Here is a 19,475-nt window from a genome sequence, read left to right as displayed (position 1 = left end):
CAATCCCAGCGAAATTAGGGGAATGAAGGCGTATTAATGACTACTTCACGCTGTGCAGCACAGGGTTATGGGAAGATAATTAATGTCACTGTCAAAGAAAGGAACTCTGACTACTGATCCCTTGAAATTTAGTTAAGTCTCTATCAGGAGAAAAACTATAACACAAATTTAGGACAACAGATTAATTTCTGTAAAAACACATTAATATATAAATTACACAAACGCGCGCGCTTTAAATACTTTTAAAATTAAAGATTTTAATATCTTTTTACTATTAAAATATATATAGTAAATTTGAACTCCGTTCTACGCTATTAAATCTTTTAATTTCATGCAAAATATTACATCGTTATAAAAGTCATTAATGTATAATCAGCAGTTTAATAGTAAATATTTCACGCTTCTGTAGCAATTTTATCATATACAATAATTTTGTTTATGTGACTTATTAGTTTTGAACTGAAAGTTTTTCAACTCTTATCACTAAAAAACTAAATATTTTGGTTTTCTTTGTTTAATAACAGAAGCGATAAGCTCCCCACACGATGATGTTTACTCTCAAGCATCTAAGTTACTTAAAACTGTATAACGTGAAATGGATATTAAATTTCAAAGCGTAAATGTTTGGATGAAAACGTAATATACTCGTTGTACATGAGTTTTTCTTTACATATTCTGATTTATACATTCTGCAAGGTAGCAGCAATTATCAAACAATAGACTCTAACAAGAATTTTGACGGATTCAAACGTAACGAAGGATTAAATCTCTAGTTTAAAGCTGCTAGGATCGTTGATAACAACTTGGTCTGCATACGTAAGAAACATATTTCTCCAAACTCAGATTATCTGTTATTCATTACTTTTAATTCAAAATATTTTGTTTATTTTCTTCATTTTTTATTATCAATTGCTATTAGTTTTGAAGCGATTCATGTTCGTTCATCCGTTTAATTCTTGCTACTAATTTTCTATTTAATGACATTGATTAAATTTAAAAGATTTTATGATTGCCTACAGTTAAGAAACTAAAAATTTAATCTTTGTAGATTTCTATTTATTTTATTTACAGGTTCACCAAATTTTACACATAATATTTACAAATAAATCTTTGTATGAATTTAAATTACAGCGAATTAATACCACTATCAATCAAATGTTTGTATACTTTCGAATAACGATCCAGGTTGTTTTATACTTATCTGACTGTATTTGTTTTCTAATATTTAGAGTTTCGATTTATTTTCAGGTAATTTCTTTCATCAATCAGAAAGAAGAAATTAAAAGAAAGAAGACCATCTTCAGTAGTTCTTACGTTTTAAAACCCCCTTCTTGATATCGAGCTCAATTGTATCAATTTTTTTTATAAAATTGTACCTGTTTTTAAATCGCTAAGTACAACTAATAAACCTGTTTAAAAATAATTAATTTCTAGTACTAAATGTACACAAATGATAGGTATTCCCGAAATCCATGGAGAAATGGTAACCTCTTTGCTCTTCATCCGGAAAGTTCTAAATTCGAATTTCAATAGGCTTGGCAATTTTCACACACTGAAAATATTTGTTTTTGTTACAAATATTTTATTTGTTGTATTACTACGCATAACCTTCAGTGTTTCATGTTGTGAATTATTGATTAATAGATGATTATTAAAAAACAAAGAAACTTTATAAAGAAAAGAAAAGTTTTTCTAGTTCTGTTTATTAAACAATAACAACTATTACTAAACAAAACTGTGCAAAATCGTTTTAAATAGTCCAAGTTGAAACTGAAATATCAGTTGAATTATAATATTAACCGCTTAAACTCCCAACTGAACAGGTCAGTACACTCTGTACCTAATGTGGTAGGATAAGATTATTTCAAGAATGAGTCATGACATAAACATTACACAGAAATATCTACTATATTAAATAAAGTTTAGATGTAAATATGAGGCTGTACTTACAATACAGCCTCATATTTACTACCTGGATTATTATTCATTTACTGTCCGTTGTAAGTTGTAGATGTTTATCATCTACAATTTTTTTAAGAGCAGACTGAATACTGATAAGATTGCTTTTCTTATTCCTGAAAAGCAAGAGATTGAAAAAGAAAGAATAATTATATCAAAACTAACATCGTAAAATGTCTTTTGAATAAGAAATTTAACTTTCACAAAAACGAACATTGTTTATCAAAAAATGAACGTCAAGATATCTATCTCTATACGTAATATAATGATAATTTAGATTTTGATATTTTATTTGTAAGGCTAAGGTAAACTTTTGCATGTTGCTTTAAAAAATGTTTTATTAATTATTAAATGTTTGTAATATTAAGTTCCTGATAGTTTATTAAGTTCCTGATTTCATTAAATCAAAGTTTGAAAACTTACATTATTGCGGAGGTTATTTGTTGACATTTACAAAGGCCCTTATTCAACTTTAAAAAATAAGTTTTAGAGGTTTGTTTTTGTTTCTTGTTTAATCTCCGGGACCACAGTCAGGTATTGCTTCAGAGGATGAGATGAATAATTTGTAGCGTGTGTGAAAATGCCATTCCTGACCGGAATTCGAACCCGAGACCTCCGGATGAAAGGCCGAGACGCTACCACTCGCGCCACGGAGATCGGCAAGTTTTAGAAGTTAATATTATTTTTTACTACTCTCTAAATTTAATATTATTTACATTGAGTTTTAAAAGAAGAAAATAAATATTTTTATATATTTAATACAGTAAGGCACAAACAAAAACTTTATTAGAATCAATATGCAGGTTTTATTCCCATGGGCTCCTTGTACCGTACATGCTGGCTTCGTCAGAGAATTGGAGGCTGGTGGATTCGTTTGCGACGGAAGTGTTGAGTACCAAAGGCCTGGAGGCTAGGAGAAGAGGATGCTAGTTTAGGGACGGGTGGATAGCCCCAGTTGCGAGGGCCGGTATGCTGAGGTCTACCGGTTCCAATGAACGGCTGGGGAGAATAGGTGGCGACGAAGTCGGGCCTGGTTTCCCTCCCCGATGGTTAGAGGCAGACACACGAAAAGATTGAGTCCCGGTTTCTGTGAGTAGTCGGGGTCGGTTACTCCTCCCTGGGGATTAGAGGCAGGCTTGTAAAAGATCCAACCGGGCGGTCGACCTACTGCCGGTAGGTGAGAAGTCTCTTTGGAGTTCAAAGGACACTCCCCTGGGCAAAACTTTACTTTTCGTATGTCCAGCCCAGGGGAAAAAAGTTTTTGCTCTCATAATATTTTCTAATGATTTATAGCTAAGCATCTGAAATTATCTTTTTTTGAATGATTTTGCTTAAATCCGTTGTTTCTGGGTTACTTCAATTTTTTTGTCATTGAGATAAAACAATAGACGATTCAATTTGAAATATATCACCGAAATTAAACTCAAGCCGGTGGTTCAATTTTTCGATATTCAAATATATCTTCTTTAGTGTACGACACCGGTGTTTTGTAGTATTTATGATGATGTTTTCTAGATTGTCATCATTGGTATGTGTATTACTAACACTTAAAAACAATTTCTATTTTATTTCTTAAAAAGTGAATCTTCTATAGAATATCTATGGTTTATCCGTCCATCCAACCGTACACACGATAATTCTCGAATGGATCATGATCGTCATGCAATTTTCAAAAAAATATTTCTATTTTTTCAATATCCCAGTAAGACCGACAAATACAAGAACCAAACTTGTATTACTCACTGGTTTAATTAAAAATATATCTGCATATTACAAATTTTTGTTGTACAATTTATGTAAAACATTTATACAACGCTCTTCATATTCTTCGGTGAATCTTTCCAACATATCCGTCGCGATTCCAGGACTTAATCACTAGCATTTCTTATGCTGAATTATTATTTTCTTTAATAGAAATTGTAAAGAATTTTTAATTCATAAATATTTCGGTATTACAAATTATCTAGAATTTTAATGATACTTAGTAATTAAATTTAAATTACAAAAATCTGATTAGATTTTAAAATAACCGATTGGTTGTTTAAAAATGTTTATAATTGATTGTTAACAAATAAATCAGATTATGCAATGAGCTATTTCAGTTCAGATTTCATCAGCTTATTGTTAACTGTGCAAGTTGTAGACTTAGGTTTCATTCATGTTATTTAAAATTCACTGTTAATGAGATACATTAATTCTCATTAGGACCTTTAAAATTTAAATATCTTCGATTTCGGTCAGATTCACCCTCAGCTCCTTACGGATGCACTCGGCTCTTGACGAGTCAGCGGCTCCATACAGCATGTAATCAAGCTCCTTTCTTCATTCAGTCAGTCCCCTTCAGTCCTATTCCAGTATTCGAAGAGACTACTAAGTCTGTGAGAATTCATAAAGTCTTATTTCAATCATTACATTTATTAATACAATAAACTTACATAAAGATTTACAAGTTATTAATGTTATACATATAAATGATATATACAATTACAATAAAATAATTATAATCGCAAGAACTCAAAAACTTAATTTATTAAAAGAGTCAGCACCACCTTTCGATAAAAACAAGTAACAATACTAGAGTGTTAACTTACATGTAGTACACTAATTTGTTAAGTAACAATTCTACCCACGTCTTGAAGGAACAAAGGTAATTGCTAAATACAGGTTTCTATTTGAATAACGTTCACAGATGTGTCATGTTCTAATTAGAATTATGTCAACTATCACGTTGTCTAATACTGATCAAATTGCTGGGATACAATCCTATTTGATTCTGTTAGGATTCATTCAGCATATATATCTAAGGTAATTGAATGGTTCCCGACAACTAACACGTGAGTAATAAGTTGTATTTCAATTTGTAACAATTCTAAGATTAAATTATTACTCCTCTAAGTTATTTACGTAACAAAAAAAAAGATTCTTGCGCAGAAGTGCTCAAGACCGACTTTTAGTTATTTTATTTTGTTTCCTTTTGAAAAAGTTTTCACTCTAAATTGAAAATTTCACTCTGATCTAATGTTTTACAAAAAAAGACCGATCCATAAAAAAGTTACTTGTCAAAAACGCACTACAAATAAAAACAAGTTCAACTCGCTCATTGCATAAGCGCGTATAAAAAACACTACTACAGCGTCAACATTACCTCAAATGTTTTCGACATTAAATTGAACATAACTCAAGAACGAATCAACCAGTTTTCATAAAATTTTCACATACTCAACTTCAGATAGACTACAACAGTATATCTAAATTTCAAATGAAATCGATTTAGTAGTTTTGGAAATTCTAGATCAACAAAGTTTTTTACACATAGGCCTACATATACAAAGTGGTTCCAAATTCAATTGCAATCCCTCTGGAGATGATTTTATAGCCCAAACTAAGAAAAACGTTCATATAAACATAAGTCACAGAACGGCTTGTTTGTGAGTTTCGTCTCGCAAAATATTTAGGTCAGCTTTTGCTCCCTCTGAAATTAAGCCGTTCTAAAATTATTAGAACACAAATAAAGGGATAAATTTGGTTTTTACTTTTGAGTTTTGGTTTAAGAAATTGAATAAAAGTGATTCCAGATATCTATCTCACTTAGGTTAAAAAAAAAATTGTAAATTACGAAAACTTTTCGGAAAATACACTTTTTTAGCTTGGAATAAAATAACTTTGTTAATTTCCCAATAAACAAATAAAAATTTTTAGTTGTATTAAATTTAATTGTCCGAAAAAACAATGTAAATAATGTCTATTAAAATTAAACAAAAATTTGATAACTTCAACTTTATTTAGAAGCAAAACGCACAAACTAGATCGGAAAAGTGTTAAACAGAACAATCTTCATCGATGTTTGAACAACATAATGTAGATGAAAACAAATAGAAAACTTCTCGGTAACGGAGAAAAAAGAATAAAAAATAAAAATCACATACTTTTTGGTTTTTTTCTAAAAATTAATAATTATAAAAATAGTTATTTGATAAAGCTACAAACATTTCTTCAAAGCAGTTGCTCAATGTGGCCGTCATTTGTTGAATGTATAGTTCAGCTCGGCGAATCAATGCTAACCGAGCACGTTTAATCGCTTCATTATTATTCCTAATAGTAGCTCAAGCTTCTATTGTACGTCTCAATTCTTCTTGTATGCTTATACAAGCAGAATAGACTAACGACTTCATCCAACCCCAAAGGAAAACGTCAGCTGGCGTGAGATCGGGAGATCGAGGTAGCCATTTTACTGGTCCGGTCCAGTTTCATTTCTTCGACCAACCCAATGCTTACTAAACGTGTTATTTAAATGATTCATCACATCACGACAATAGTGAGCAGGTTCGCCATTATTGAAAACGATAAAGCGTGTTGCATATCACATGTAGTATCTCATGCGGATTTTTTTTTTGCCCAAATGTGAGCGTTTCGGTAATTTACATTTCTTGTAAAACAAGATACATAGGAAATACAATACTACTAACGAGATCGAGATGATGTTCATATTTTCTAATATACCATTTACAGAATTTCATTCGTTTATCAAAATCAGGTGGTAATAACTTTTGTATACGTATTGTATGAAATGGGTTTAATTGCAATTGTTACTTTCCTTACGTTCGCCACACACTTTTTTGCGAAAAATGAAAGCAATGTGACAGGTGGGAGATAATTGTACCGCATTCAGTACTACTTCTTTAGCTTTGGCATTTTTCACAAAACGTTCTCGACCACCATCGAATTGTTGTGGTTTAAGCGCATACCTGTTTCTTGAACTCGCCTCTCCAAAGCCTCAAATGTTTTACGGTTCGGATGTTCTACTATTTGGATAATTTTACTGGACTCGCGCATAGTAACCAAAACATTTTTTTTTTTACTTTACCATAAATTAATAACATGTCGTCAATTCTCCAAATGAAAAAAAATTGTGATACTCATTGTGAGTGATAAACAGCACAAACACCGCTCAAATGAATATTCAAATTCTAGACACTAAACTTAATTGTTGATCAGCTGTTATTGCCTACCTATGAAAGATAAACATTTTTAATATGTTTTAAAAGAATGTCTTTCAAATTTATTTTTATAATTTTTGGCGTTTTATGTAAATTGTTCTGTTTAAAATCGTATCACCTTTTCCATCAGTTTTGTGTGTTTTGTTTCTAAGTTGAACTTCTCAATTTTAATAGACTTATTTACATTAGTTTTTTTTAAAAATTAAATTCTCTATAAAGTTAACTAGAAATTTGTCTATTGGTAAATTAACATTTCTTAGATCAAAACTCATAAGGAAGCCCTCGATTTATACCCCTAGATTTTTAGTACGGTTTAGTTTCACGAATTAAACCGAACCAGAGCAGAAGGCAGTGCTAAATGTTTTGCGAGTCAGAACTCGCTAACGAACCGTTTTCTAACCTATGTTTATATGAATTTTTTTCTTAGTTTTAGCTATAAAATCATCTCCAGAGGTGTTGCCGTGCTATTTTGGATCATTTTGTAAGTGTAAGGAAACCCGATTTTAATTAAATGATATTTATCTACACTTCATACCTCAAAACGTATAGAAAATTCGTTTTCACTCCCAGTCCAACCATGCGATCGAATGTAATACCGGAATTTTCTTCAATAAAAATGCAGCCTTATATAGAATGGCATTCTTGTTGAAGAGTTAAATCAAAGATATTTCAACTTGACACAAGTATTTCTACTTTTGTTATTAGATCAAATTAAATAGATAAAATAAAATTAATTTAATAGATTGCTATTATTTAATATTATTTATTATATTGTGTTAATAGAATGTTATTATTTATAGAGTGATCCGATATGACGGGAAAAGGCACCAAAAGGATCCCTGTAATTATATAAATATTTTTTATTACAAGTGCCTGATTTTAACCCGCTAGATTAGGTGTTATCATATCCATTCATTATTGTCTAAATTTTTCGGTGAAAAATAACACAAACATAACATCTTAATATGTCACTTAGAAATAATCCAAGCCGAATGTTTCAGTTGATTTTCTTAAGAAATGTATTAAATTAATGTTGTATTTGTATAATGTTTACATGTTTCATTCGAATAATAAAAATAATTCACATTTCAAATTATTTTAGGAGTAGTAGTTAGTTTCTAAATATCCGAGTTAAAAAAATTGATTATCTTTATTATTTACTTCCGATTCAGTAAAAAAAAGAACTTGGAGACATGTTTTACATAGAAACAACCAGATAAAATAATCTAAACAGCTTATCAAAATAGCGGGATTTCTTTTGTGTAACTACACAGTTCATCAATTTTTAAACTTATTTGTATTATTGTGAATAATGAAATACGTACTATGATTTGAAAATATTTTTTTCATCTTGTGTAATTATTTATAAAAGTGTTTTCACCTATTATGGGATTTTTTTCATGCTTTTATAAATGCTAAGAAATAAGTCAAATACTTATAAAAATGTATTACAAATAATTAGAGGCTTAAGTTTACACAATAAGTACTTCTAGATCTTTTACAGCCGAATATAAAAAAAGCAGTCCTAGGGCATATACAATCTGAGGCGACCCCGGTAAACCAAATACATACAAAGAAAGCAATAATACATAGTAATCCAGCAACTATAGCAGATACTCGGCGAGTATTATAGCTCAAAACCTTCAGAATACCCCGGGGAGGAAGCTCAAATTGGAAAGAGGCGGTGAGTAAGAAAAACGTTATCCCTAGGTAGAGTATACTCACATAAAAAAACAAACAACTTATTTAAAGGCGTGCCTTAAGGTCCCTTCTAGGTTTGAGCATCCACCTCGTTTCCAAATAATCTATCCAGAATAGATAGATTTATTTAGGATATCTTTATCCAGATTGGGAGCATGAATTACTACTACTCAATTATTATTATATCTGATGCTGTGATCAACTAATGCTGAAACAAATTGCTTTTTTCCAGTTTTCAAAAAAACCATTCAAGAACAGGTTGAGCATCAGTATGGAAGAAAACATTTTCTTCCATTCTCAGAATAGTGTTGCATGTACAGATATCCAACAGAATGATAATGTGTTCAATCAAACAGTATCCTACAAAAGAATACTGTAGTTTTGTTATTAAAAGTTTAAATTTTACCCTTTACGGATTCCGGTAATCATCACTGATTGCCTAATGGTTCAATCAATCTAAAGCTGTTTCACTCTGTCAAGAAATAGTTGGAAAAAATGACAAAAAATGTTAAATACTAAAAATTAGCTCACCAGAAATAATTGAAAGGAATCATACGTGCAATCTCTATTGCGAACTATCGAACCAATTAATTTAGTTTCGTAACAATAGAGCATTGTGTTGTCACTGGAGACTCCATAAAAGCATATTTTGGGGTAGCTTAGTTATCTGTAAATCGATGAATGAGTTGATTTAATGTCAATTATAATAGGACTTTAAAAAGTTTATGATATACTATCTAAAAACCAATACAAAAGCTATATCGCTGAAGCATAAAAGCTATATTGTTAAAGTATACCTTGCGTACATATGATAGTCGATGAAATCTTGAGAATAATAATTTGATAACATTATAACACACGTTAAGATTCTACTTTCTTATCAATTACAACATCCAGTGATTATTAATATGGTTTCTTCAGTGTTACTTCGTAGTGTATTTCGTACATTATGACAATATAGTAAATACCACAAGAAAACTTCTCACTCTCTTAGTAAACTTGTTATGGGAACTTGTTATTCTTGTGCACGGCTATATTATTTTTTATATTGTGACTGATGTATTATTTCTCGAAACCTCAACCATTATCACTGAATTAAAATAAATATGAATTTAACATTATTGAATCTTGATTTGAAGATTTAGTAGGCCTAAACCATTCGAAAATGAAAAAAGATGATGAATTAAGATAGCTAAGTTGACGTAAACTAGCCTAGAATTCTCTGTCTACACATTCTGTTGATGCTACATATTTTCTAATTTAAGGATTATTCCTTTAGCTAAAATTAATTTGAAAAACAATCATCTCATAAGTAGCTTATACCAGCTTTACCGGATATTGTATCCTGCTTGTGTGGGATTTTAATTCGTGTTAAATTTTAACAACAATTTAATGTGAAACCTATCTAAGATAATTCAGAAATTTGTTTTTGTTTTATTATGGAAGTGGACTTTTTCATTTTGTATGAATATTTTTAATACATATAGTAGATTTAATACCGTCGTGAGAGTAATTAAAATCATTCAAATTACTTTTTATTAACCTGTATTAGAAATTTTCAATTAATCCAATAGAATGAAATTATTTGATTAACGAAATACTTCATCCTTTAATTATTAATTATATATATATATATATATATATATATATATTTTTTTTTTACTATACTGAATTTGGATCATATTCCTTTGCTAATAACTAATAAAGTTATTTTATTGCTCTTTCAATAAGTATTTCTAGGATATTTTTAATATGTTTTTTTATTATTTATAAACAAGTTTAACATAGTAGTGATAAAGGTTATATTATTATAATAACATAGACTTACCAATACGCAATTTGTCTTTTATTGGTAAAAAATCTCTGCCCTTGAAATCACATATTTCATCAGTAAGAGTTTAACAAAAATTTGATCCAAGGCTCGTTTTAAAGCTTGCTATTTTCTTAACAATAAAAAATTCCAATAACTGAAATAAAATCAATTACATCACTGGAAATTTTTATGAAATAAAAACAATTCGTGAACTGCCCAAGAAGACCGACTTTCTGTTATTTTATTTGGTATAATATTTTTTTTTTTTTTAATAACTATTTTACGTAATAAATATACACAACTAAAATTAAATGAGAAAACTAAAAGAGTTATAATTTTTATTTAAATATTTAATATTAAAATATATTTCCTGTTTTTAAGAAAATTAATTTATTGTAACCCTATATTAATGAAATAATTAAAAATAACGATTAGACCTTACACACGGAAGTATATATTCACTCACCACTGAGACTCGCTATATAAAAAATGAAAAATATACAAATACTAAGTTAAAATATCCTCAAATTGAGGTCATGTTTATCTGATGTCAACCTTAAATTGTCCGTAACAGAAGAACGACTCAACTAATCATCAAATTTTCACATGCATAATTTCAGATACATTACTATAGCATACCTAAATTTCAATGAAATGAAACTTGTAGTTTTGGAAATTTTTGAGCTACAGAATTTTATACGTGAATTTATTTTTGAGATTTCGAACCACAAGATTTTATAAAAGAGTGGTATTTTGTAAAAAAAAATTGTTTTCACACCTCCCCCCCCAAAAAAAACTTAATACATAACTGCAGCTTTTCAAAAAACCTTAGCTCATGTTTTATGATTGTTGATTTTTTTTCACTGCATACTTTATTTTAGTTATTTAAAATAATAATAAAACCGCCTTAAAAACACAGTAATTACTTTATAAATGTTCGATTATTCTTTAAATTTTGGGTTTTTGAAGTAGCAGCTTCAAACCAACGTTTGTTTCTATATGACAGTCACTTAAAAAGTCGAAATTTAAAAAAGTTATTACGTACATTTTAGTGTTAGTTTTGTGATGTCGAGGTTTTATTTTATTTTTTTTTTTTACTTTAGCATATTTTATTATAAAATTTTACAATTTAGTGTAATTGATGCAGTTTTTAATTAACTAAATAGTAATTTTTCGGATAAAAGTTGTAAGAATGCTGGTGGTTTACGTTAGTATAAAATAAGCTTCTTCAATACACCAATCCGTTTTTACTGACGTCATTTAAACCACTTATGTTCATTTATATGCCGTTTAACATCTTTATTTTATAAGCAACTCAGATGTCATTAATCCTAATTAGTTTTTTATCATTTAAAAAAAAAATTATTGACGCAAGAATATTTTTTAATATATGATTATTTAGTAAGGAACTTATTTGTATAACCTAGATAATAATGGTATGTTTTTATGTAAATATTTTTATTAATAAAAAAAGGTACACTGTTCTTTATATTTGTTAGTACTGGTATTGTTAGTGTTAATATCAATATATGTAAACTGCATCAGAATTAATGACTTACCTTTAGAATGCTTGGTATTCTACTTTAGTTAAAAACAAAGCGAAATGAAATTATTTTTATAACGTTAAGTGTAAGATGCAGCCGGCCTCCGTGGCGGAGTGGTAGCGTCTCGGCCTTTCATCCGGAGGTCCCGGATTCGAATTCCGGTCAGGCATGAATTTCTCACACGCTAAAAAATTGTCATTCATCTCTTCCTCTGATGTAATACCTAACGGTGGTCCCGCAGGTAAGTGTAAGATGCTACTCGCTTGTATACACGTATAGGGAATGAAGGTATAGTTTATAATATAGCTCTTAAACCCAGAAAACTTTTACTTTCAACTCGGTTTAATTTTATTTTATGATACCTATAAAAATAAGACTTAAGAAATAAAACAATAATTCATTTTGTAAGTTATAGTTTCTGCGATCCGAAAATGGTGACATTCATAAAATTAACATCTTTATATATGTTTGTGTGTGTGCGTTTGCATATATATATATATATATATATATATATATATATATATATACTAGCTCTACCCGCCACGCTTCGCTGTGGCACATTGTAGTTGAATGGTGAGAAATGAGAAACAAAACAAAGCATACGTTTCATAGAAGTTTAATTTTGCAATACTTGTGGATATGCAATATTTTTTTTTTCCACTGTCTGCGTGGATATAAAGGCTATCTGGTTTGCCGACTCGGGAACACGCAACATACAGTTGCCCATGTGAGAAGCAATCCGCAGTCTAAACCACACAATTCTAAAGATTGACCTTGAGCTTTATTGATTGTGATTTGCAAATGCCAATCGAATTGGGAATTGCAATCTTTAAAATTAAATTGGTATATCGGTCGGGATTATGGGTATTCCGAGGAATGAGGACATCTTTACCTTTGAAAGGCCCCGTTAAAATCGTTGCTTCCACTACGTTATTCATCAATTTCTTAACTGCAAGTCGCGTGCCGTTGCAGAGTTTTGGCTGATTAATATTCCGCAACAGGATAATTGTCATTTTTTGATCGAACCGTTGCTAGAATCAATCTAATGAGGAATGTTTTCCCAGTTCCTCCTGGCGCATCCAAGAAGAAGGTCCCCCCAACTCCGTCATTTATCATTTGCATTATGCGATCATAAATGCCTTTCTGTTCACGCGTTAATTTGGGAACGTTTGATTGGACATATGACTGAAGATCACCAATGTTGTAACTCTGTTCACGGCGTAAATCCACATCAAATGAAGCAATCGCAGTTCGGGTGGGTGCTGGTATTTCCAATTGACTAAGAACTTTATTTGCAATAGCTAAGCACTTGTCTTCAATATTTATCAGTGCTTCGTTGTAAATGTGTTCTGTAAATTCCATGGTCATATTGGTATTTTCTAGGCGTACTCTATGCAAAATATCCTCAGCCATATGTGATCGATATCTTTCCCATAACTCTGTGGGAGATGAAGGGAAGCAAGCGGTCAATATAATAGCAAATAATGCGCGAATTTGGTTTGGATGTACAGTGTTGCACGCGTCATTAATACATATATCCCACTGTTGGTCGTTTTCTAATAAATTCAGAGCTTGGTGAAAGTCGCAGCTCAATCACGACACGATCACACAAAAGTACCTCGATTAAAGTGAATATTTGATTCCGATTGTGTAATAATCTGAATCAGATACAAGTGGAAAGGTTTTTTTTTTTTGTTAATAAACAATGTAATTGGGAACAGGTATTTTTTCACATTTGACTGCGGTTGTCGTTAGCTAGTATGGCGATTGTTCCCCTCGCTTCCGGCAGATGGCGCGGTCACTGGTACACAACTGACCGTTTTCTCGAGGTCGCGGGTATGTGACTGATGCGAAAAAACAGATAAAAACAATCTTTGATGCGGGTTATATATCGTGCTAAAATTTGAGCTCAATCGATGCAGAACATTTTGTGTTTTTGAAGCGTACACAAACGAACTTAACATTTTTATATATATAAAGATTTGTGGGCTGCGAAAAAAAGCCCTTAAATCGTGCGAAAAAACACATCATTTTAAATGCTTACAAAAGCAGAGTAATGCTTACAAATTACAGAATAATCAAACGGCGTTGATTTCAGATGTTAATAAACTGCTAACGTAAGTAGAAATTGTCCTGCTTCAGTGTACAACGTGATTCTCGAGTATGAATCTACTAATGAATTACCGCCTCCAAAGAAAACAAAACCCCGCAGGTCAATTGAGAAAAAGGTGAGATTTTGATAAAAACGCGATTCGTAAAAAAATTACACGAATTTGAATTATTTAGAAATAGTTTAGCAGTGTATTATGTCCATTGGAAGAGAATTCGGTTATTGTATTCGACAACGCTTATCATTAAACGAAAAGAATTCCAGCCGTGTTATAGAAAAATAATGATATCAAAATGTGGCTTAGTTCAAAAGAAATAATTTTTGAAGAGGTTTAAGTTAATGTTCAATCATTGAAAGGGTTTCGCGTATTAAAAGTAATTATAGTCCGTATAAAATTGGTTTGACACACAAAGCCATATTGGTAAGTCGTGTTTTTATTCGGCTCCTAACGAATATGTTTGCCGGCCTCCGTGGCGCGAGTGGTAACGTCTCGGATTTTAATCCGGTGGTTCCGAGTTGGAATCCCGGTCAGGCATGGCATTTTCATACGCTATAAATCATTCATATCATCATCTGAAGCAATGCATAACGGTGGTTTCGGAGGTTAGAAAAAACAAAAAAAATACTTAGTTTCAGTGTTACTATTTGTGAATTTTGTTCTTTGCTTTTACATAGCAAAGAACGCTAAATGACCAAAAAACGATTGTTTGGTCATATATATGTAAAAAAATAACCTAAAAAAGGATTTTTTGGTCATTATGTAGGGATATTATTTTTTGTGTATTTGATTATTTCGACTTTGTTTGCATAGTCTTAAGTCTATCTGGGCTATAAGAAAGTTGGGTGTTTTAATTTATTTACTGTAAGTCATCCTTCTTGGTGGCTTTTCTTTTTGTTTTGGTGTTTTTTTTTTTGTTTTTTTTAAAAATAAAATACAGATGTTTTAGCTGTTAAATATAATTCAAAGAAATTTGTTACTTAATCAGTTGTGATTTTGTTTACTTTGGCAACGGCCATACGGGATCTTTGTGATTGGTGGTCATTGTGTTTGACAGCGGCCTTCTTGCATTGATCTGATTGGTTTTCCTTTGTTTACATTTCCATCTGATATATTAGCCTCTTATTTATTAAAAAACTGTACAAATTAAAAATAGATAAATAGATTTATTAAAAATAGATGAAAACAATCTTTGGTGCGGGTTATATATCGGCTAAAATTTTTTTTATCGTGTTTTTTTTAAAAATAAAATACAGATGTTTTAGCTGTTAAATATAATTCGAAGAAATTTGGTCGTTGTGTTTGACAGCGGCCAACTTGCATTGATCTGATTGGTTTCCCTTTGTTTACATTTCCAAATTAAAAATGTACAAATTAAAAATAGATAGATAGATTTAGTAAAAATAGATGAAAACAATTTTTGATGTGGGTTATATATCGTGCTAAAATTTGAGCTCAATCGGCGCAGAACATTGTGAGTTTTTGAAGCCGTACACAAACGAACTTAACATTTTTATATATATACAAACACATACATACACACACATATATATCATATTATGGCATTACAGTATTTTACAAAGTAATAATACTTTACTAAGTATTTTAAGAAAAATGTTCAATTTTTTTTTTGTAAAATATAAATAGTTAATTTTTACAGTTGGTATTTAGCAGATCAATTATATTTTTATTGACATTATATTTATCAACTTGATTTAAATTCGTCTTTCTTTTAATTCTCTACCGTTCACAATTTTTCTGCTAATATCTTCTGACTTAAAATTGCTCCCTAGAATTTAAATTAAATCTTTAATTCTTTCGTAGCAAAACTTATGAGTGAAAACTTAATATTATTTATAATATTAAATTTATTGTTTATTTTTATATAATAATATATTACAGTATTAATTTTTTTTTTTTTTTGTTTCAGAGATATACTGGGCTCTTCATTCTCCAAAATGTAATAACTAATAAAAATAAACTGCAAATCCCAAAAGTGGTTTAATTAAATAATTTCTACATTAAATTAAAAAAAAAAATAAGAGTAATAATTTTTTCTGTTTTATTTTTTTAATTGGGGAAATGGTTTGGGGAGATGGTCTGACTTGTATTTCGAGAATACTTGTTTTTAATTTAATGACTGTTCTTTCTTTTAAAATTGTTTCATTCATTTTCTTGATTTGTTAACGTAATTGAATAAATTTTAACGTTAGGCGAAGTGGAGAATTCATTTAAAAGATACGATGGACAATTGTACCGTTTTAACGAATTTTTCTTCGTGTAGCACCGTTGATTTTGGTAATAATACTACTGTCACCGTCGATTGGTCATGGACCGATTGTTCCGGTGGTCCCGGTGGTGCTTTATCTTCCATTTACTTTCAAGTTATTATTTATCTCATGTATTCTGCTATATTTTTTGTTGCCCTTACTGGAAACGGTTTAGTCTGTTACGTGGTACATTCATCGCCTCGTATGCGGACCGTTACAAATATTTTTATAGTTAATTTAGCTGTAGGGGATATTTTGATGGCATTACTTTGTGTCCCTTTTACTTTTGTGTCGACTCTATTACTACAGTACTGGCCGTTTGGAGCTCCTCTCTGTCATACAGTCAGCTTTTCACAAGCAGTCTCTGTGTTGGTGAGTATAATTATTTAAAAATTTGTATAATTTCAAACAACTTTACTTTTTTTATTTTTTATCGATCGGCTAGTGCGTAGTCGCATTCGATGAAAATATATTTGTACTGGATTTATGCATATTACAATCCAGTTCTTTGTGTAAAAAAAATTTGTTCAAAATAATTCTAGCTTTTTGCTATTATCATTAAGTTATCATTCATCCTCATCGGAGTGACGGGCACTGCTAAGTAAGGGAATTCTTCATACTATATCATTTTTAACTAAAGCTGACAACAAAAATGTAAATATTCGCAGAAAATTAATGATGTGATATTTATTCTAGCTCTAGTGTTGCCAGCTACTCACATAATCGTTTATATAAACAAACATTCACTTATTTATGAATATATTAATTTTAAAAAACAACTTTTTTTTCAAAGAAAATCTTCGTCTCTGAAAAAAAAAGTATGTGAACTATCAGAATATCTATTAATGAAATAAACATTAATTGAATATATTTTATTTTTTAAATAAAATATAAATCAGTGTGTCAGAAGAATTTTTACTTGTTGATAACCGACTTGATAAATGAAACAAAAATAATTTTAAAAGAAAATAATATTTTGTATAATTTGTATCGCTTGAAGGGCAGAATGGTTGAGAAAAGCGAAACCGTTTTATGATGTATTACTATTAAAATTATTATAGTACGAAAAATATTGCACAAAATTGTTTTAAGGAATTAAATATTTACTGTATTTTACTAGAGAAAAAATTAAGTTTTATTTTGTATTGCAAGTAAAGTTTTCTCCTTTTAAAATTGATACTTCTTGAAACTATTTCTTACTTTTTTGGAATTTTGATTCTTTTTTAATTAACATCAAATATTGGTCAAAGAATTTCTTAAAATATTTATGCAGTTATTTTTTGGTTTATGTTTGAATCATGGTCAACAGGAAAAAAATAAAGAAAAAGATTAAGACTTTTGAAATGTGAAAATTAGGTGGGTTTTTTAAATGAAAAAAATTAATATAAAATTAAAAGTTGTAGGGGAAGAAAAATATGTGGATTTCCTGAAAACGATTGACCTTTGGTAGAGGGCCAAACATTATGATACACAAATTAAATTAAATTTTTTATTGTACATGCAAGACTCATGCTATTTCAGTGAAATATAAATCTCTATCTTTATTTATCTTAAGACTTACAGTCGCATTTGAAAATATTGAATAAATTAACGTTATGTTATCAACCTATATTTTAATATGTAGATTTCGGAATATAAGTCAAGGAATGAATGGTTTTGAAAATTCTCCAATAAAACATTTTAGCAAATTGTTTTTGTATTCCCATTTGAGATAAGAATTATAAAGTTTGAATATAAATGCAGAAATGTAAAATTAGAATAATAAATTGTATTAACGAGATGAAATTCTATTTTCTCACTTTAAGAGCTCTTTGTTGACAAAAAAATATTTTTTTTAGAATTATATTTGTGATTAAACTGTTTAACTTAAAAAAGAAAAAAATACAATATAAATTCAAAAAAAATTTAGGGTGGTAAAAAGTTATTTTTAACATTTTACTTGTGCAATGACAGTAATTATTTTACCTGTGTGATAATTCTTTCAAGTAGTTGTATCATATAAAAAATTGAATTTATTATTACTATTACTGTAATGCTTAAAATAAAACTTTATTTTATATTTGTCAGAGTCATTTGGAAAGTTCTCGGCCTGACAAGAGATGGACCAAGTAAAACCAAATGATTACGGCATTTGTAAAGTATGATTCTTTCGATGGTGTGTTGCGGAGTTCAGACACTTGGATTTAGTTATTTATTTATGACGATTGAATAAAGTGAACAAGTTCATTTTATGAAAAATAGATAAAATTTAAATTCAAGCTGTTATAAAATACTTTATTTTAACAGCTTGAGCCATGACGGACAAATCATAAAGAAAATATATAATTTCAAACGGACAAACATATAATTTCACTTTGAAGGATTCTTTTCCTTACTTTTGACGATAAAAATGTGGGCTACCGAATTTAAACGTAGTCATACGATGATGAATGCACAGGACGGCCATAAAACTCTACTAAATGATCATACAAATCTACAATGCCATATTAAATAATCACCGACTCAAGGTATGCGAGCTCGCGTAATTTTGATGTAGAAAACATTTCAATAAACTGTGAGTACTTAACTTGATTTTTTGGATACTAACAAGCTTTCTGCTCGAGGATGACGAGCATGTTAATAGTCGACCAAAAATTCATTCTAATGAACACTTTTCAAGGGTGTTTAGCCATATATAAACACGTTTCCGCCGAGTTTCTTTTACGTTATATAACAGTAGATGGAACACGGATTCACCACTACACGCTCAAAACCATACAGTGTGTGAGAGCAGGTGAAAGTGATGTCGAGAAATCGAAAACGTTTCCATCTGCAGGAAAAGTCATGGCTACTGTTTTTTGGGATTCTAGTGGTGTGGTACTCTAAATTACGTGGTAAAAGGTCTTTCACTTGATAGTAATTCCGCTTTACTTCTGGTCCGATTGTAAAGTGTTATTCAAGCTATAATCGTCTACATCTGGTCAAAAATAAAGTGCTTTTTCATCATGATAATGGACATACGTCTAGATTTGTTGCTGCAAAACTCCATGACCTACGCTTCAAGGTGCTTCCACATCCATATTCGTATTCCCCGGATTTGTCGC

General features: G+C 30.1%; 1 protein-coding gene across 1 annotated transcript in view; it reads left to right on the top strand.

The window, feature by feature from the left end:
- LOC142321199 (RYamide receptor-like) overlaps positions 1-19,475 on the top strand; it is a 110,662-nt gene that overhangs the window by 29,116 nt on the left and 62,071 nt on the right. The window contains exon 2 of the mRNA XM_075359195.1: positions 16,336-16,764. Within this exon, the coding sequence (XP_075215310.1) occupies positions 16,336-16,764 (429 nt within the window). The remainder of the gene's footprint in view (positions 1-16,335; positions 16,765-19,475) is intronic.

This window comes from Lycorma delicatula, chromosome 3 (genome assembly GCF_047948215.1).
Source record: "Lycorma delicatula isolate Av1 chromosome 3, ASM4794821v1, whole genome shotgun sequence".
In the NCBI taxonomy this organism is placed as follows: domain Eukaryota; kingdom Metazoa; phylum Arthropoda; class Insecta; order Hemiptera; family Fulgoridae; genus Lycorma; species Lycorma delicatula.
The sequence above is the reverse complement of the archived record's forward strand: the minus strand, read 5'-3'. Positions and strand labels throughout refer to the sequence as shown.